The sequence below is a fragment of the Lepidochelys olivacea genome (assembly GCF_965140295.1).
Source record: "Lepidochelys olivacea isolate rLepOli2 genome assembly, chromosome: 11".
Taxonomy (NCBI): Eukaryota; Metazoa; Chordata; order Testudines; family Cheloniidae; genus Lepidochelys; species Lepidochelys olivacea.
In genome coordinates, this window is record NC_140421.1 from 64,186,726 (window position 1) to 64,206,986 (window position 20,261).

The following is a 20,261-nucleotide window of genomic DNA, read 5'->3' on the forward strand; positions in this document are numbered from 1 at the left end:
GTTCCAGAGACACTGTTTGTGATGTTCCCTGCCACAGAGCGGGGTGATGTGTTTCCTTTAACCTTTCCCATTATTCCTTATTCTTTTTAAAATTAATTATTGCTTAAATAACTTGCTTTTGCTTTAAATTGTATGTAATGGTCAGTGGGTCAGAGCAGTGCCCAGTGCAGAGAGTACCCCAGAGTGGGGACAACCTAGCCCCTGTCCTAGACGACCACAACAGGGTTGGGGGGTCGAGCCCCCCAGGAATCCTGGGCCCAGCCTTATCGGGGTTATGAGGACTCTGCCAGACAGGAGAGTGGAAGGGGAGTCCTCAAGGGCAGGGAGGCCACTGGGTAAAGGAAGTGGGAGCGAGGACTCAGATCCTTTTGCTAGCCCACTTCACCAGGGTAGTGCAAAAACCAGGAAAGTTCCCCACAAGAGCGGGACTATTCCCCTGCTTACAATTCCCAGATATAGGCCCCAGTTCTTCAACTGGCTCTATGGGGGTAGAAGGCCCCACAGGTGGTCTATACTATGTTTTTAAATTCTCATCTGATGCTTATTATTTGGTTCCACTTGTTTATCTTTTGAAAGAACATCTACATGTGGACTACTGTGTTAGAAAAGCTCAACAAAAATAAACGGAACCCGCTCTTTCTACGCCCAGACACCCCGCCTGTAATTCTTACAACACAGACAGGGCGGCATTGCACTCCTGCATGAGAGCAGAAACGGACCAGGGACAAGAAGTGAAGCTGCCAGGCCTATAAGCCAAGAGAAATCCAGCAGGGAGGCTGACCCTGCAAAGAGCCAGCCAGAAAATATATTTTACGAAGGCCTTGCCGCGGGAAGGATTTCAAGGTGGGAGCTGGAACCGAGGAACAGATCTCTCCCACGCAGGATTTTTAAGCTGGTGGCATCTCTCTCTAAAGAAAGCTCATTCGCCCAGCACAAAGCGTTGTTTTCACCGGGCTGGGGCTGCAGCCCTGGGGAGGCGGGAAGCAGCAGCAGCCGCCGCCGCCGCCGCCGCCTTGGCTGCACCGGCCCCAGCGCAGAAGGGCGGCCAGGGCGCCTGCCGCGGCGGAAGCAGTGGGAACCAGGCGAGGTCACGTGAGCCATTTCAAATCGCCGCCGGCCGAGCGCCGCTGCGCGCGCGCGCCTGGGCCGGGGCGCGAGGCCGCTCATCCCGCCCGGCGCGGGGACGGGCTCCTTCTGAAACCGAGCCGGGGCGGGAAAAGAAAATCCGGTTTACGTTTAAAAAAAAAAAAAAATAAAATACACCCGTCCCGCTGCATTTCCCAGGGTTCCTGGGGCTGCCCCGTGCAGAGCCCCCCCCCCCGCCGCCCGGGGGCCGCGCCGGCGATCGGGTAAGTGCGGGGTGTCCGTTAGCGGGGAGCCCCCCCCCCCCCCCCGAGGGCGGCAGGGCGGCAGCCGGCGCAGAGCCGGAGGCAGAGAAACCCCCTTTGCAGCCCGCCCGGCTCGCTCGGGCTCGGCGAGCCACCGAAACCCGTAAAAACAAACGGCGCCGGGCTCGTTCAGGGGTCTCGGGCTCGAAGCGCCAGGAGGGGCCTATCACCCCCCGCTGCGCCCGCCCCTGCCCGCGGGGTGCGGCAGGGGGCTCAGGGTAGGGCAGGGGGTTGGGGTGCAGGAGGGGTGCGGGGTGCGGCAGGGGGCTCAGGGCAGGGTAGGGCAGGGGGTTGGGGTGCAGGAGGGGTGCGGGGTGCGGCAGGGGGTTGGGGTGCAGGAGGGGTGCAGGGTGCGGCAGGGGGCTCAGGGCAGGGTAGGGCAGGGGGTTGGGGTGCAGGAGGGGTGCGGGGTGCGGCAGGGGGCTCAGGGCAGGGTAGGGCAGGGGGTTGGGGTGCAGGAGGGGTGCAGGGTGCGGCAGGGGGTTGGGGTGCAGGAGGGGTGCGGTAGGGGGCTCAGGGCAGGGGGTTGGGGTGCAGGAGGGATGCGGGGTGCGACAGGGGGCTCAGGGTAGGGGTAGGGAAGGGGGTTGGGGTGCAGGAGGGGTGCAGCGGGGGCTCAGGGCAGGGGGTTGGGGTGCAGGAGGGGTGTGGGGTGCAGCAGGGGGCTTAGGGCAGGGAGTTAGGGTGCAGGAGGAGTGCGGGGTGCGGCAGGGGGCTCAGGATAGGGGTAGGGCAGGGGGTTGGGGTGCAGGAGGGGTGCAGCAGGGGGCTCAGGACGGGGTTGGGGTGCAGGAGGGGTGCGGCAGGGGGCTCAGGGCAGGGTAGGGCAGGGGGTTGGGGTGCAGGAGGTGTGCGGGGTGCGGGAGGGGGCTCAGGGCAGGGGGTTGGGGTGCAGGAGGGGTGCGGGGTGCAGCAGGGGGCTCAGGGCAGGGGTAGGGCAGGCGGTTGGGGTGCAGGAGGGGTGGGGTGCGGCAGGGGGCTCAGGGTAGGGATGGGGCAGGGGGTTGAGGTGCAGGGGGCGTGGGGTGCAGCGGGGGCTCAGGGTACGGGTAGGTCAGGGGGCTGGGGTGCAGGAGGAAGTGCGGGGTGTGGCAGGGGGCTGGGGTGCAGGCAGAGAGCTCAGGGCAGGAGGTAGGGGTGCGGCAGGGGGCTCTGGGCAGGGGGTGCGGGGCATTGCAGGGGCTCAGGGTGGGGGTTGGGCTGCAGGAGGGAGTGCAGGGTGTGGCAGGGGGCTGGGGTGCAGGCAGGGGGCTCAGGGCAGGGAGTTGGGGTGCGGGGTGCAGGGTGCAGGAGGGGTTCGGGTTCCGGCCTGGCACCGCTTACCTTGAGTGGCTCCGGGGTGGCAGGGGTGCGCACTGAGGCTCCCTGCGTGCCCTGGCCCCGGCCCCGTGCCGCTCCGGGAAGTGCCGGGCACCGCTTCCTTGCAGCCCCGGCCCATGGGAGCTTCAGGGGAGGTCCCACAGGCAAGAACAGCTCACGGAGTTCTCTGCTCCCCCTCCCCTGGGGCCGCTTCCCGGAGCAGCACGGGGCCCTCAGCACCACGGGGTTGGCAAATCCGCGGGCCGGATCCAAAGCCCTGAGGGGCTGGATCCGGCCTGGGGCTGTAGTTTGCCCACCCCTGGCCTGGAGGTAGGCTGGGGATGTGGGGGCGGGACACGGGAAGCTTGGTGGGCCGCAGGAAAGAACCCCGCGGGCCGCATGTTTGTGACCCCTGGGCTAGTTCCCCTTTGTCTGGGAGCTGCAGGGTTGCAACGTAAGGAGAAAGAAACATCGTGTGAAGCCAAGTCAGCAGCGCCTGCTGTGTTCGATGCCTGGGAGGGGGTCTGTGAAACTCTCTGGTGTGTGTCCTCCCCATGCCCTATTTGTAAATCCCAAATATCCAAAGCTGGGGGAGGAGTTAGTGATTGGGGAGGGATCCAGAGTCCTTCTGAGGGCAGCACCTGGCAGGTTAAAGGTTAGAGAGATCTTGTTAGACTCATACGACTGGAAGGGACCTCAAGAGGTCGTCCAGTCCCCTGCACTCAAGGCAGGACTAAGTATTGTCGAGACCAGGGGTCCCCAATGCGGTGCCCACGGGTTCAATGGCGTGCGCCCGCAGGATGCTGTGCCGCCAAGCACGGCCGCCAGAGAAATGGCCGCCAAAATGCCGCCGAGAAGCGTTGCCGTATTTCGGCGGTGACGCTTCTTTTCGCTATGACTTCTCGGCGGCATTTTGGCAGCGGGGTGTCTGGCGCCCGCCACAGTCTTCTGGGAATAGGAGTGTGCTGTTCCCACAGAAAGGTTGGGGACCACTGGTCTAGACCATCCCTGACAGGTGTCTGTCTAACCTGCTCTTAAAAATCCCCTATGATGGAGATTCCACAACCTCCCTAAGCAATTTATTCCAGTTCTTAACCACTCTGACAGGAAGTTTTTCCTAATGTCCAACCTAAACCTCCCTTGCTGTGATTTAAGCCCATTGCTTCTTGTCCTATTCTCAGAGGTTAAAAAGAACAATTTTTCTCCCTCCTCCTTGTAACAACCTTTTCTGTACTTTAAAATAGTTATCATGTCCCCTCTCAGTTTTCTCTTCTCCAGACTAAACAAACTTCTTCAATCTTCCCTCATGGGTCATGTTTTCTAGACCTTTAATCATTTTTGTTGCTCTTCTCTGGACTTTCTCCAATTTGTCCACATCTTTCCTGAAATGTGCTCTGCAGAGCTGGACACAATACTGCAGTTGGGCCTAATCAGCACAGAGTAGAGCGGAAGAATTACTTCTCGTGTCTTGCTTACAACACTCCTGCTAATACATCCCACAGTGATGTTTGCTTTTTTTGCATCATTGTTGCACTGTTGACTCATATTTACCTTGTGGTCCACTATGACCCCCACATCCTTTTCTGCAGTACTCCTTTCTAGGCAGTCATTTCCCATTTTGTATAGATTAAGAGCTATCTATCATCTAACACTTACATAGATCAAGATCTCTCAAAAATATGTCTATTTTGGGTCTTCTAAGTCCATTTATATGCCTCTGTCTTGGGCTCCCATTATGCTCCAGAATTAACTGCGGCAGGGTTAGCACAATTCAAGGACATCGTTTACACACAGTCGCCAACTCTGGAAATCTCTCCATGTGACCAGACCCCAGTCCTGTCCCACTGACATCACAGCTGGTTGTAGGATCAGGGCTATAGTTTGCTCCCCTGCAGACTGCAAAGTGAAACTCAGTCTTAACCAAGCTTCCTGATGCAGCTGATTCTGACAGCAGAGATGGGTGGCGATCCTGGGAGTAGATGTAAACGTGGGGACCCTGGTGCCAGAACAGAGCCCCACTGGGCTTGTGTGAATTGGGAAAATGAGTGGCCACTTGAGCTTGAATGAAAACAACAAGGAGTACTTGTGGCACCTAATAGACTAACAAATGTATTTGGGCATAAGTTTTTGTGGGCTAAAACCCATTTCAGATGCATGGAGTGGAAAATACAGTAGGAAGAGATATATAGCAGTACATGAAAAGATCAGAGTTGCCTTACCCAGTTTGAAAGCATCTCCCATTTTTTGAGCCCATTGGTTTAAATAGGACTCGAAGAAGGTCCCGAGGAGGGTTGCCTCTGGGATGCTTTGTTTTGTTTATATATGGTTTAGTGAGAGCCAGTTTCTTCCATACAGTTCTGCCCTGGTGGTAGGGCTGCTGCTGGCTGGGAGGCTGGACTGGGTCTGCTAGAAACCTCTGCAAGTTCCACTGGGAAACCTGAGTCCATGCAGGTTAGTGCACTTTGTGGTGGTTTTTTGGGGAGAGAGATCCCCAGATCTCACGTGGTGAATGGAAATAAGTATGATCCCTTTCAGTTCAATGAGAGGTGTAAGGTGGCTCATTTACTGTGGGGCAGGCGGGGCGGGTTGGGGGCCCTGGCCCACCATCACACCAACAAACTAGGTTTTATAAACATTCCAGACTGTCAAGATGAATGGGTGGATGGAAACCTGGACTTTGCTGTTTGATGCTGGAGAAAATGATTTTTTTTCCCAGAAAAGGCTGGGTTAATGGAGCCAGAGTGCACGTGGAAGGCTCTCTGCAATTGACTCCACTGGAAACCTGTCTTTATAGGACAGGAAAACTCCATCAAGAGCCACACACGAAGACTGGATTTGTGTTACACCTGCAGCGATTTTGGTGTCCGTTCTCACTGCCTGGGAAAGGCAACGTTAATTATAGGACATGGGGATGTGTAGGCTGTAGGGAAAAAGAGCTGATCTGGTGTTTTTGGCTCAGAAGCGTTTGCGTGGGAGGGGATAATGATAGAGAAGCATTTCCCCTTTGGCAAGAGTTTTCCCTACAACTGCAGACTTTATTTTCTGAAAATATACAAGCACTAACTCACTTCTCTCTCTTGCTCGCTCTCTCTTAGGGCTCTTCAACCATGGCGTCTCAGGAGGCTGTGGATACATCTTTTTTCTCCCTAAGTGGTGTTAGAGAACGGATGAGGGAGAAGAAAAATGGTGCTTTAAAGACAGCAAAGCTGAATGCTTCCCTTGTATCAAAAATCAAAACAAAAATAATAAGTGAGTGCTTGCTTGTTTTTTGTATTACGCAAGCACTTAGGGGCTCGTATCAAGATCAGGTCCCACTGTGCTTGGTGCTGTCCATGCATGTAGTCCTTGCCCCAAGAACTTAGTCTAAATCTGGAAGAAAGTATTTTATAGTTGGGGAAACTGAGGCACATAGAGGCTAAGTAACTTGCTTAAGATCACTGAGGAAGTCTGGCAGAGCTGGGAATTGAACTCAGATGGCCCAGCTCCTAGTCGAGTGGCTTAACCACAAGACCACAACTGAAGAAGGCCAGGCTGGATTAAGAAAATACTGCAAGGTTTAGAGGGGAAGTGAAGGCAGCTGTAAAAAATATAATTAACAAATGGAATGAAGGGGAAGTTGATAGTACTGAGTATAAATCGGAAGTTAGGAATTGTAGAAAAATGATAAGGGATGCCCAGGGACACAAAGAGAACTCGATGGCCCTCAGAGTTAAGGACAATAGGAAGGAGGTTTTTTTAATATATGAGGAACAATAAAGAATCTTAACAATGGTATTGGTCCATTACTAGATGGAAATGGTAGAATTATCAGTAATAATACAGACCCATGGTGTGATTCATGCAGGCAGCAGGGCCTTGGCTGGTGTAGATTTATTCTGGTAGCAGGAATAGGAAAGATTTAATGTAATATCCTACTTTTATTTTGCCTGTAGACAACTCTTCTATAGTTAAGGTCTCCTTAAAACGCAATAATAAAGCTCTGGCACTGGCCCTCAGCGCCGAGAAGGCGAATAGCCAGAGGCTCGTCTTCGAGAAGATGTTACTGCAGAAAGAAGTGGAGCAATGTCACTTCCAGAATGCTACGCTTCGGCAAAGACTGTATTTTCTGGTACTGTGCTAACACTTGAACTTTGGTTGTGGGGCAGTCACAATCAGTGCTACCACCTCTGTAGAGGCTAGCCAGGAAGAAAAAGAATGTAACTTAATTTTTGCCATCAAAACATTTAAGAATTTATTAACCTATTTTTTTTAATCTTTTTAAAAAAACGGTCCAAACATAGTATCGAACCTGGGTCCCATTCTCCCTAGCAGCTGTGCAGGGAGACAGTTACAACTCTGTCCTCTTATGCGGTAGACTAAGCCTACCTGTTTGTCTGAACTGAGATACAACCCTGAACAGAGCAGAGTGATGACCCAGTTCAGGCACAGTAAGATGGGGTTAGGTCATGTCTATACTGCAAGCACAAACTGTGTTGACAGTCTTGTAACTGGGTCCTGGATATTGTGGTTTAGTGCAGGTGGGCCCTTCATTGTCTTCAGTTGTCCCCAATCGAGATGCTATCTCAGGGGAAGATACTAGGTTCCTGAGGGCTTGTCTATACAGGGAAATTGCGAGCATAGCTGTAGTGGAATAATAATTCTGGTATAGCTATGCTGCTCAATTAAGGGCTTGTCTATCAGACAAGACATGCAAACTGTCCAGACTTTCTACTCAGGTGGTTGTATCCGAGCCCCTTCCATCAGTGGAGCATTTCCTAAATCTTCAGGGCAATCAAACCCATTCCCTCCCCCACCTCTTCCATCCCACCACATAGTGTCAAAGGCCTACCCATAATATGAGCATTTTAATTACATGATGATACTCCTCCCTCTCTTTTTCTCATATGATTTGAGCAGTGAAATAGGTAAGTGTTGCTATTTAAACTATAATCTGTTAGCACCCTTTGCAATTAATGGGGCTGTTCACCCCTCTCAGAGCTGTTGTTCCAGGCAGCCCAGGCTCCCTGCAAACTCAGGCATGCTTTGCTGCATTGGTTTGCAATTGGATCACATTTGATAGCTTTCCATTGTAACCAAAGTAGCCTGAGACTTATTACTAGTGTGTAATTGCTGGGAGCTTTAGTGTCTCATAGCATGCCCTTGTTCCCCCATCAGGCTGAGCGGCACTGCTTTCTGCTCCCAATATTAGCCTCTCTTCAGCTGTGTCTAGAGAAATTTTAAATTCCAGTCTTGTAAAACATGACTTTTCTGATACAGAATAAAACCCTTAAACAACTGGAAGCATTTCTGAATGGTAACCTGCTGACGGCCATAAAGATGAGCAGACCTTCCGAGGTAGGTGGTGGGGCTCCGAGTATTTGTGTGTGTTTGGGAAGGAGTGAAATATCTGTGGGTCCTGTCCAAGGATTGCTCCTCACGTCATCGTTTGGAAATGTTACTTGCTTACCCCACACAGTACCTTGATTTTAGCTATATGTTAATGTCAGTGACCAAATCAAAGAGCCAGGTTGCAGCCAGTAGCTCCCCTTGGCCTTGAGGTAGATTTTTTTTCCTTCCGTTGAATTAGTTCAGCTGAACTCGTTTAACTCTATTTGAAATTGCCAATTAATGCCAATGTGGGCACAGTCCAATACCTCTAGCTCAATTTTAGCGGGATGTGTTACAGCCCTAAAGTCTTTGAGGCCTGGTCTATGCCTAAAAATTGGATTGACCTAGATACTGTCACTCAGGGCTGTGAAACATGTCATGCCCTGTGTGATGTAGTTAGGTCAACTTAACCCCCCATTGTAAACCCAACTAGGTTGATGGATTTACTCCTTCAGCTGATGTAAGAGGTGTCTAGGCTACAACTGCAGCACCATAGTTACGCTGCTGTCGTATAGACGTACCCTGAGCTAAGATCTTGTCTAAATGTACAAATTGTATCTCTATCCGCATAGTTGAAGTGGTCCAAGCTCCCTTAGCGTGGATGCAGTTATACATGTATAGCCTATTCCCATGCAGAAAGGGGAGTAAGCTATACTAGTATAAGGTGCCTTTATACTGGTATAACTGTGTCCACTCTAGGTTGTTGTAGTTTAACTATGTCGGCAGAATATCGTACCCCTAAGCGACATAGTTACACTGGTGCAAAATCTGCATGTAGACCAGGCCCATGTATATATCTAGCACCTTTCCAGGTTTGGCACTGTGGGGGAAGGCTGGCCATAGTCTACCCAGGCTCTAAGCTTCAGGCTCTGCTGATAATCCCAGAGGGCTGGTTGTTTGCTAAAGACATCTACCTCTATAGGGCAGGGACCATCTTTTGGTCTGTGTTTGTAGAGTGCCTAGCACAATGGGGTCCTGTTTCATGACTGGGGTTCCAAGGTGCTATGGTAATACAGATAGCTAATAATCAATGGTGGCAATATTTCCCATGTGGAAATTAGAAGTGCCATCATTAGATTTCAAAGTTGACACCCCACTGAAAAGGGATGATTCACAGACCCCTTGGAGCTGCTACAGATTCAGTGAGATCATATTGCGTCTGTTCATACTGGGAAGATACACTTCCCAGTTATAAAGGCTAGAAACTTTCTCGCCTGAGAGAGGCTAGTGCAGCCTCCCAGCGCCGTCTCATTCCTGGCTTGTTCTGTTTTACTTTTGGAGGCGGCAATTTTGTATGAGGGTCTTAAAATTTATTTATATATAGATTTTATTTTATATATATATAAAATAAAAATCCCAGTAGTAGCATTTTCAATGGCAGAATGCTCAAAAGTGTCTATGTACTATTTAAAGTGCCAGTGTGTAATTTCCCACGTGTTGGTATCCAAAAAAAATCCCTCATCACCTTCCATAAAACCAAGATGAGACCTTGTGCCGCTCCCACACAGAACAGTGTGCTTGTTTATTACAGAACCCTTAACAGACCGTGCCATTTTTCCACCCTCTAGTACCGTTCAAGTTCTCTGCTGTTAGCTGCAGGACAGCACAACAGCATCGTGGAGGGCAGCTGGACTGATGATCTCACAGATGCACAACTTGGGGTCTCTCCACTTGCTAGGTAAGCCTGAAAATGTTCAAATGAGGCTAAAATCATGTGTGTAACTTTAAACGTGTCAATTCAATCGGGCTGTCCATGTGCTTCACGTTCTATACGTTTCAGTGCTCTGCTGGATTGGGGCGTAGGTTTGTAAAGCACCCTGTATCTTTGCAGTGCTATATTAATAATAATAATACTGTCTATCTCTTGTATGGTGCTTTTCATCAGTAGGTCTCAAAGCACTTTTACAAAGGTCAGTGTAATTATTCCCCATTTTACAGATGGGGAAACTGAGGTACACAGTGAGTGAGTGACTTGTCCAAGGTCACCCTGCAGGGAAGTGGCAGAGCTGAAAATAGAGTCCAGGTCTCCTGGGTCCCAGTTTAGTGCTGTCTCCACTAACCCCCTCTGCCTCCCTATGCTTAAGAGTAAATGCTTAGCAGTAACCCACGCATGACTACAATTTAGGTGCGTGTTTTGGGAAATGCCATTGCAAATGTGATCTGTTCTTAAAACAGTAGATCTGAAAATCTGTTTGTTTCTTTGTCGTGTCCCAAGTTCAGGTCCCTGTATAACCCCAGCACACTATCGTTTGAACCTGTGTTTTGGATGGCCCTGCTTCCATCTCCCTTCAGATTTTGTTTCCTCCCACAGAGGCTGTGCCCCAAGAGACACATGCTTTCCCACCTATGTGAAATGACCGCTCGGCACAGATCAAATTTGGCTACGCTGGTACACATTCCTCTTTCCTGAACGGTTACAATGCCGAAGCAAAGCACCTCTTTACCTTGAAGGACATGCTGAAGTGCTGTCCCAAGTCGGGGTGGATTTTGGTGCTGTCCTGAAGCCTGGAGATGGGTGATCTGCTCCGTTCCCGCTTTTCCTTTCATCACCTCTCTTTGCACTGCAGAATGGCAGCGATGCCGATGAGGGTCCCGGTGTGTGAAGTAGATGATGGGAAAAGGCACCGAGGCAGCAGCTCCGCGGGTGTGCAGACGTTCCCGCTAGGGCTCCAGACATCCGTTCCAGAGCAGCCGGGTAAAAGCACAACCACCTCGTCCCGGCTTGTGGAGGAGCCGTTAGCAAGCCAGGAGAAAAACGGGCAGATGTCGAGCAAAGGAGGTGAACCAGAACCTGCCTTTCTTGACTCTCATCTGATTTTTGGAGGTAAAGTCCATCTTTGTCTGGTCTCCTAGGACAACTGTTGGTGTGCTTTAGTGCTGGGCTGCAGTGCAATACAGACTGAACAGGTGTGCATTTAACTCGTCTGCTTGGACGCTGTGGCTGCATTGGTATCATGGGAATACTAGTGATAGTGTTGGAGCAAATCTGGGGCTGCCGAGGACACTGTGGTTGTTGCTGTGCTACAAACTAGGAACACCCCTGAACATCATGACTACAGTAGAGATTGAGCTTTCCGAGGACTTTCAGTAGCAACTGCTATAGTGTGGAAGTGCTTAGAGAGAGAAGTGCGAGCCCATACTTTGGGATCCGACCATTTTATGCTAAAGAATCCCACGACAAGCAGTTCTGATCCTGGTTCATGTACTTTCCAGCCAGTTTATGACCATACAAACCACGAGAACGTTGCCTGACGCAGAAGAGTTGAATCTCTCTCGTTGACGTTGTTCCTGGTTTTGGCTTACTGACCTGTTATTTTTAAATGCTTCTGCGTGGGTGACGTGCCCTTTGTTACCATTCAAGGGTCTTGTTCCACCATAGGCTGGTGGAGACCAACTTTGCACTGCAGTGACACACAAAGGGTCCTGCTGCCCTGCAGTCGAGAGGCACAGCTACGCTGTGTGAGATGGGCACGCGGTAGCTTTGCTCAAACTAGCAGTGTTGCTGCAGCGGCGTGGGTAGTGGCCTGGTCTCGTTCCCCGAGTACATACCCAGGGCCCTGGGCAGGATTGTACTTGGCTGGGTAGCATGTCAGGTCCGCTGACAAGTGCTGCAGTGGTATCTGAGTGCAGTGTAGACATAGGCTTAGTTAACATGTGTAGCAATATTTTCCAGCAACTGACTTTCGCCTGCTGGCTGAATTGCCTTGGATAATGAATCCTGGTGGTCTTCCCCCATCCCCTGTAGGTGTGTGCAGCGCCTAGCCCAATGGGGTCCTGGTCCGTGTGCTACCACAGTACAAACAATAAAACGTTCTGATCTGGATTTTGAACACCCCCAAATACCCGGCGTGTTGAGGTCTGGGATTGTGCTTTGGGCCATTCTCCTGTTTTGAGGAGAGCTAAATAAGCATCTCTGCAGCACAGACAATTTGCTGATTCTCCACTAGAAAAGCCAACCTTGTCTCATGAAAGAGATGCCACTGTCTGTCCTGTGGGGGTGCATGGTAATGTGAGAGTCACAAATATGAGTTGATGGGATTTTCTGGTGCTGCAGAAGGTGATTTGTTGTCTGCCACGTTTATTTTAGGATGATATATAGATATGTTTTGTTTTTTTTATTGTAGAATCCTCATCATGCACCCCACAAAGTTCCGAAAATTTCCCAATATCTACTCTGGCTAATAATCTTTCTCTGCCGCAATGTGAGAAGATTACAAGACCATGTAGTGATAGTCTGGTACACCTGCATGGACACGTAACTGAAAGGAAGAAACGTGTCACTGTCTTTATGACGAGTACTCCATCTTCTGCAGTGGACTTTCACCTAGATACCAACTCAAATCGTGCCTCGAAATGGAGCGTTGGTGGGGACAGCTGTGCCAGTAAAACAAGCATGCCGATCAAATCGAGCTCTCTCCATCTCTTGGATTTGCCTTCGGAGCCCAATAGCGATCCTAAAACAGAATCCCCAGATAAAGGGCTTCCCTGTGACCTGCTGCAGCCTGAAGAGACTCTGTGCTATGCTGAAGTGGATCATAACTTCAGCCGAGTCGCTGAGTTTATTACATTAGAAGCCAAAAGTCAAAGTAATGGCCAAGCCAAAGCCGCTGAAACTACAGTTGTCAAAAAGGTCAGCAAAGGTAAAAAGAAAAGAGATGCACTTAATATCCATCCTAAAAGTAGTTTGGATGTACCTCATGAAGAAGAGAGCCCCCCGAGTTCTAAAAAGGTATCCAAGGCTAAAGGCTTGAGCGGGAGCAAATGGGAAGCCCACAAGCCCACATGGCAGACTCCCAGGGATGCTTTGGAAGAGGGGTCGTTACAGAAGAGCAGCGGCTGTGCTGTGGGACAAAGTGATAAAGCCAAAGATTGCAGAAGAATGCATGTGTTGAATGCAGGGCAGTCGAAGAAGGTGGAAAAAAGGGTCTTGTTACCACAAGAACTAAATAGAGAGTCTTTTGCTGAGAGACTGAGTAGTATGGAGAGCCAGTTCCAAAGTCCACGCTCTGCCTTGTTCAGTCATAAAGCTCCATTAAATGGTGGTGCTCCGCAAAGTCCACTGTGCTTGGAAAAACAGGGCTCCGGCATACCAGCTTTGCAGCAGGATTTGCTGTGTGCGAACGTGAAATCTACAAAACCAAAAGCAACCAGGAAGACCATTCGAATTAGCAGAGCAGCTGACTGTAGTGAGGAACATGTGCAAAGCAGTACCAGAATTCCAGAGAGCAAAGCTGAATGCCAGGCTAAAAAAGGGCAGAAAAGCAAGAGAAAAATGAGTAAAGAGGGCAACTTCAACACTCAGAGAAGTGAAGCAGAGAATTCTGGTCCATGTGTAGATGTGCAAAGTGTAAATAAAAGCAACGATAAGGATTCATCAAGCAATACCAAACCTAGCAGGAAAACGTACACTGTGTCTCTTTCTGATCTTACAGGGAGCTCAGTTCCTGTCCTGCCAGGTTTAAAGGGGGGTGAAATCACCCACTCTGAGCGTGTTCCTGAGAGCAAAACTAACAAGACCCAAAAGGCTCAGAGAACTTCAGCTGTTCAGAGCAATAAAAAGTGGAGCAGCAGCCCCGTAGAGAAGGTGCTGGACGGAGTCCCCAGCAATATGAATGCCTTAAAGGAAGGGGCTGATTCCAGATCTAAGACTAAGAGAAAAACCTATGTTGTTAACCCTCCAGAAGCTCACCCTGAGGGCAGAGAGAGTTTTGCTTCTGAAACTCGAGGCGTAGCAGATTCTGCATTCAGTCAAGTTGATCCAGTGGAACAGAATTTTCTGCCTGTTACCATTTTCAAAACTGAGCCAGATTCCTACCTGGAGCCACCGATCAGTGAGCCAGATGGGACGAATTCCATGGTGGGAAATCCAGGCCTTATTGATTTCTCCTCTGCACCCTGTTCTGAAGTTTTGGCCTTCAGCCCCTGCAGCAAAAGTCTCCCACGCTTGGAGCCCCCAACTGCTGCAGAGCACAGAATTGCAGAAAAATCCTCCACTCTGCCAAAGAGCTCTGCGATCGTTAAAGAAAACGACACCGAGCAGACGTCGGGAGGTGGTTGTGGGCGGAAGAAAGCAAAGGCCAGTTCAAAAGACCCTTGCCAAAGCACAGCCTTGCCAGGAAGTGGTAAGTGGCGGGGTAGAGGAAAGGGATTATTAGCATACGGACAGTATACGGGAAAGGTGGAAGTGATTATATTGTAGTACAATAAATGCTCTGATCATTACTATTTAAAACACAGATTATGTATGAATCTTGGGTATTTTGTTGCCCTCCGCCATCTGAATGCTAACTGCAGAAAAATAAAAGTTCTACTAAGTTGCGGCCTGACTCAAAGCCTGTTGAATTCCTTGTGGGGTTTTCGATTCAGCAGGTTTTGAATCAGGCCACCAGCCCTTAGAAGACCTCACCGCTCCTCGATTTGGTTTCAGTGATTTGGGATTTTATTTATATTTTTGCAAGAGTCTCTGGATGCTGTTTTGGTTGTGGGTGGGGAAAGGCTGAGGACCACTGCTGTGGGGATTTGTTCCCTTTGCCTCTGATGTTGTGACTCTTCCTCTAGACTGTCTTGCAAGATGTTGAACACTTGAGCAGCTTTTAGGTGGAGAACAATATGAACTAGCCCTGATCAGTGCCTGCATTGTCTTTTTGCAAAGAGGATGCTACAACTGGCTGGGAGATGTGCTCTTGTATGTGTTAAACCTGAGTGGGAGGGTTCAGATCCCTGTTGTTGCCTAAAGATGTTTTCACTGCAGGGTTAACATGAGTTCCTCCTCTCAAGTTCGCCTCGCTTGAGTGAGAGTGGCCGCGCTGTCCAATAACATCTGAGCCCACCCCGGCACTGTGCTCGCTCCTGTGTGGCGCTGACTTATAGGGACAGGTTCTTTGGTTTGCAGGCTGTAGTAAACTGAGCTGCTCAAGGAATTCGTTCCCAGGGAATTGTTGGAAACCTTGTCTATGCTTTCTGGGCACAAGAGGAAGGAATGGGGGATGGCTGCCGAGAACCAGCAGCTTTTGAGTCGTGCTAGCCTGTGTCCACACTGCAGAAGTGGTTGTGTTAGCAGCTGACAGGTTGCACTGGCTGGACCGTTAGCCTGTGCCCCCTCTTGGGCCAGTCCACTCGAGTTAAAAGCACCAGCGCACTTGAGTTCAGGGTTTGTGGGTGTGAAGGGGACTCAAGTTAGGGGCATCGTTTGAATTATAACTTGAGTTGGTTTTGCAATGAAGACAAGACCTGAGAGAGAGATTAGAGATGGGATGTTTCAAGAGAACTTTGCATTGGTTTAATTCCCCTCCTGTTGAAGTCAGTCACAGTGGAGTTAGACCAGGGCTGAACCTCACCCTCAGTTGGGCTAGGTGGGCTGAGATGTGAGCCCCTTCAGCCTAATGGGCCCTCAGATGATTCTACTAATAACCACGTTTTAGCCAGACCTCAGCTTCATCCTTAATGCTGGCCCCGTGCGAGCAATCGGTGCTCCTGGGAGCTCCAGTCATTCTTCTTGCTTTGTTTGGAAAGCAGCAGAATGCCAGCTTTGCTGGGGAGACGTTTCAACGTTTCTCCAACCAGGGGGAAAATGCTCCAACAACTTACCTCGTTTGCTTCCTGTTCTGACCCTAGTAGGGTTCTCCATGCTCTGGGTCGGTGGAACTATCAGGAGTTAATGGAAGCAGAGAACAAAGTTATAGTAATACGGGGTCTTTGTAGATTCTTCCAGAGTTAATCCAAGGGTTTAGCATTTCTGTGCCTCTCATAGAGTCTGTCCGATAGCTCATGTGCCCCAGTAAACACACACAGGATGGATCTAGCTGCTTTGACTCAGGGGTATGCTCTGAGGCCTTTACGGCAAACACTGCACTGAGAGGGATTAAATGTTGCTACAGAGTTTATTACCATGTCTCGTGCATTAAAATAAGAAAGGCATAATTTTGTGTAGAAATACACACAAACTCGGAGCCAGAGGCTGCAGACACACTTACTTGATGAGGGATCCTGCATCTCCATTCATTAGGTTCATTCTGAAATGCTCACGTTCCCCTCATCCAGATAACATGAACTCCACGTGGGTAGATGAGTCCTAGGGTTCAATTTTCGCTCCCCATCAGCTTTCTCCCAGTCTTTTGCATTAGAGGGTGTAAGGCATCTGAAGAAAGGCAAAGTTTAATAGGCCCAGTAGCTTAATTATGGCTAATGTGGGCCACTTGCAGCCCTCATTCCACTTGTATAAGCTCCCACTGATGATCTGAGGGGAGATGTGCAGTTATGGGAGAGGTTCTGTTACTACTGGTTACTCTGCAAAAAGATGTGGGTTTGTTTTTTTTTCCTGTAGCGTTCCAAAATCAGGCTGGTTTGAAAAGCAGAGTGTACTTTGCAAGGGTGTTTACCTGTAACTGGAGCGCTGGAAAATGGTGTTACACTGATTTCCTCCTCCCATGCCCCAGACTTGCTAATTTCACTTGGAAAGATTTTCAGTAGATGCTGCAGTTACATCCGGGTTACATAGTTAGCTCTGGAATTCTCCCAGCTAGTTCCGATATCACAGGCACCCTCGATCACACTTCCTTCGCTCCTACCCACCTGCTATGTCTTTTAGGGAATACGTTCTTTAGGGCAGGGACTGCCAATGATTTTCTGTATGTAAATACAGCCCTGCTGCTGACTGAGGCCTGTTGGCCCTCCCACAATGAAAAATTACAATAATACACAGTAAAAAACCTGGCCTTTGAACAATAATTCTGGTTTTGGACAAAACGGGGTGGAGAAACCTCCCAAACAGTCTCCTGTGTCTGGGGCTAAAGGGAAAGGTGCCAGATGCAACTTTCAGAGAACTCTGACCATACATTACTCATTCTCTTCTCCACTCGCAGGTGATGTCTCAGGCTCGATTTAAATGGGCTTTGTCAGGGAATCGGCAATATTTTGAATAAATCATTTCAAACGTCCCTGTCTTTACAGAGAACAAAGCCCTGCAAGATCTGACCAATGCTAGCTTTCGGGCATCCATCAGTTCAGGAGAGTCTTCGGCACGTCCGACCAGACGGAGGCGGGACCCGGCTTGCTACGCAGAACCGAAACTCAATAGGTCGGTATTTCTAACCCCCCAGCGCCTCCCCTGCACACTGTTCTTGTTGAAATGAGCTTTTCCTGTATGCCGGCTGCCCCTACTGCTTGGCATGCCCTCCCCAGTCAGGTTGCTAGTCCTATTCCCTTCTCTACCTTCATCCAAATCCTTCCTAAAACAGCCTTTTGGCCTACAAGAAGTGACGGGGGAGCCAACAGAACAAAAACAAAATATGTATGTGCCTTAGGCCCCCGTCTGCCTAAACAGAACCTTACACTTGTGTGGAGTCCCTCTGAAGTCAGTAGGAACTTGCTGAGTTGAGAGTCTGCCTCTGTGATCCCTTTCCAGGATCAGGACCTTCCTGAGCAACTGTATGTCCTGTATCTGTTTGTGGCACCCACTTGTATCATGTTGAATTTAGGCCACAATCCTGCCTTGGGATCATTTAGCACAGATGCCTGTGTGGAGTCCTGTAGACTTACTGTCCAAGAGTTGATGTCTAGCACAACCCTTTGCTAGGTTTATTACTTGATCACTCACCATTATTTTTTAATTGCTGAAATTTAAACCACAACCCTGTACAAACCCATCCCTGGAAGTAAGAAATCTCTAAACTGTAATATTAAGTAGGCAGAGGAATAGTAGAAAATAAAATTCAGTTTCCTAGATATACAAGGACTAGGAACAGAAAGCAGCATTTGTACTTCACTGTATTCTGAGACATCCAAAGCATTTTTGTATATGTAAATTAAAGATATTACTACAAGTACCATTGATTCAGTCAAGTTCTCATTACGGGTGCATTGTTTTTTCAGTAAGCATACTATCTGAGTAGTTACAAAACAGTGGAGGATTTCTCTAAAGATGCTCTAAAAACTCAGTGCATCAATCTCTCCCGCATAGGGGCATTTTCCCATTGTGAGGGTACCTCTGTTTTGCATATCACCAGCTATCTTTAGGCCTTGTCTGCACCTGAAAGGTGTATGCTTTAACTATACCGGTATAGCCATAGACTTACTGCAGGAAGTGCAGGGCTTGAAACCCGGTGACCAAGGTATGCCCTAGCACCGGGAAGCGGACAGCCCTGCAAACGAAGCACAGAGGCATCTGAAACTATCTAAGTACTAAAACTAACCTAACTACTAAAATTACAGCAACTATTTGCACTAAAGACTGGATTAAAAACCACTAAGAGAAGGATTACCTGAGCAATGAGGGGTTCCAGGAACTGTCACAAGCAGTAATAAGGAACTGAAGAGGAGTGGGGTCGGCAGGGCCCTTTATACCGGCCTTATAAGCACACAGCGCTAGAGGGCTGGAGCCAGCCCACCAGATACCACTAAGGGAAAAAATTCTGGCAACTGTGCTCAGGGAGCGCACACACCTATGTTGGAATGGACATTTGCAAGCACTCGAAGACTGTTCCCTAGTATTTTATATCCGTATAAAGAACCTTTTTCTAGTATGTCTCTCTTCATTTTGGAGGAGGAATAAGCCTACACCAGTAAAAATCCAAGGTGACTTATACTGGTATAACTATTACGGTTAAAAAAAAAAAAAAATCATGCCTCTAATGGAAATAGTCATATGGGTACAACTTGCAAGTTTAGAACAGGCCTAAGTTTGACTAGCACTTTAATTATTTGTATTATCATAGTTAGTTAATAATATTTAACTCTTTTTATTCTGCAGCAAATTGAGGCGTGGTGACCCCTTTACAAACACACAGTTCCTGCATTCCCCTGTCTATAAAACCAAAAGGAAGAAAATGACAAAAGAAAAGGAAAAATCTAAGAGGATCAAACAGGAAGAAAATGTCTTCATGAATGATCCACTGCAACCTACATAAATTGTCTGTTTTCAAAATGATTAGTAAATATTTTTATTTTTCTGTAGCTAAAAATCATCAGATATAACACCGCATCACACCATGAATCAATTTGTCTTGTACTTTTGCTGGGACAGTTTGAACTAGCTGGAGAACTTAGAAGGGAGTTTGAATAATGTATTTATTTTATTTTTATATTGGAACGCTAAATAAAGACCAATCATTTTACCTTCTAAAATTCACATTGATGATAGTGCCTTATGGCCCCTTTGCACCAGCTAGGCTGTACCCTGGCCCTAGGCCTACAGCTGGGTCTCCCAGTTCTCTGCTACTTGCACTGGGAGCCATTCCAGGGCGGGGATGGGGCAATGGAGGAAGGTGATGAGACCTGGGAAGATGTGGACAGGTTGTTCGTTTGCCCCTGCAATTACACATCCCTGTAGGGGCTGTAGTTCTTGATGGGAGTAAGTTCTATTAAGATGGTCAATGAGCATTGGGCCGTCAATCTTTCTTTCTGGCATGGCTTCTCCAATGGGAAGGTTTCCTGTATATTTAGAATCCAGTGTTTTGTCATAGAATCACAGAAATGTAGGGCTGTAAGGTACCTTGAGAGGTCATTAAATCCAGCTCGCTGGAGGGAGTGACTTGGAAGGAGTTCTGCACTTGTGCAATAATAAGTAAAAGAGCTATCCGGGTAAAGCACTGCAGCATCCCTTAAAGATGATGAGTTTCCATTGACTTCCGTGGTTGTTGGATCAGGCCTTTCATACATCCTCTGTTGCTGTATGTCTGAGAGAGATGGATTTTTTAAACCATAGAAATAATATAAGCCCTGCTGCTTTAGTCTTCCCACCAGTTTTGCCCTAGGGCTTGTTTACCCCAGTTTGGTGCACCAAAATGGTATAGTTTTTCTGTGTGGTTTTTGTGCCCCATGTCTCCACTCTGCAAAACCATCAAACCCTTCGTCGTCCTTGAGTCCTCCTTGTGTAAGTCAATGCTCTGCTGCTTTGACTCAAACGCTAGCTGGGAACCTCTCCCTGTCTTTGAGAATGGGGTGTTCAGAGCAGAGGAGTTTATCGTGAACATCAAACAAGGTTGGGCTGGGTTAACTGCTTACAAAAAAACCAAACCAAAGGTCACCAGCTGTTTTTAGCAAGTCAGCAGACTAAACTGGGCCCAATTCTTCACTTTGTTACATGGTTCCTTATCATGCTGAAGTCAGTGGAGTTACCCCAAAACAAACATGGACCCAATTCCTGCCTCTCTGACGCCATCTGTGTAACTGCGACCAATGAACTTTGTACTTGTTAGTCTTACGTTTCCA

At 48.8% G+C, this 20,261-nt stretch overlaps 2 protein-coding genes across 9 annotated transcripts in view; one reads left to right on the forward strand and one right to left on the reverse strand.

The window, feature by feature from the left end:
• The window catches only part of LOC311528633 (uncharacterized protein C2orf80), a 38,786-nt gene extending 33,011 nt beyond the window's left edge, over positions 1-5,775 (reverse strand). For 3 of the 4 annotated variants that reach the window (XM_084643897.1, XM_084643898.1, XM_084643895.1), the window contains exon 1: positions 2,712-2,819. The gene's annotated coding sequence lies outside the window, so the exon portion shown is untranslated. Of the gene's footprint in view, positions 1-2,711; positions 2,820-5,755 lie in introns of those variants that run through there. The other variant, XM_084643896.1, reaches the window with a different exon arrangement.
• Positions 1,133-19,165, forward strand: SGO2 (shugoshin 2). 5 transcript variants are annotated; one of them, XM_084643890.1, is made up of 10 exons: positions 1,133-1,349; positions 5,043-5,138; positions 5,783-5,936; positions 6,620-6,795; positions 7,944-8,021; positions 9,623-9,732; positions 10,622-10,878; positions 12,179-14,176; positions 17,004-17,130; positions 18,802-19,165. In XM_084643890.1, exons 2-10 carry the CDS (start codon positions 5,133-5,135, stop codon positions 18,956-18,958), a joined length of 3,063 nt encoding a protein of 1,020 aa, XP_084500016.1. In that variant the 5' UTR covers positions 1,133-1,349; positions 5,043-5,132; the 3' UTR covers positions 18,959-19,165. The 5 variants fall into 5 exon arrangements, with proteins under 5 accessions (XP_084500016.1, XP_084500020.1, XP_084500019.1 ...); XM_084643894.1 differs by having other exon boundaries at positions 10,622-10,833; XM_084643892.1 differs by lacking the exon at positions 1,133-1,349 and adding an exon at positions 3,128-3,226.
• Positions 19,166-20,261: the final 1,096 nt, after the last annotated feature.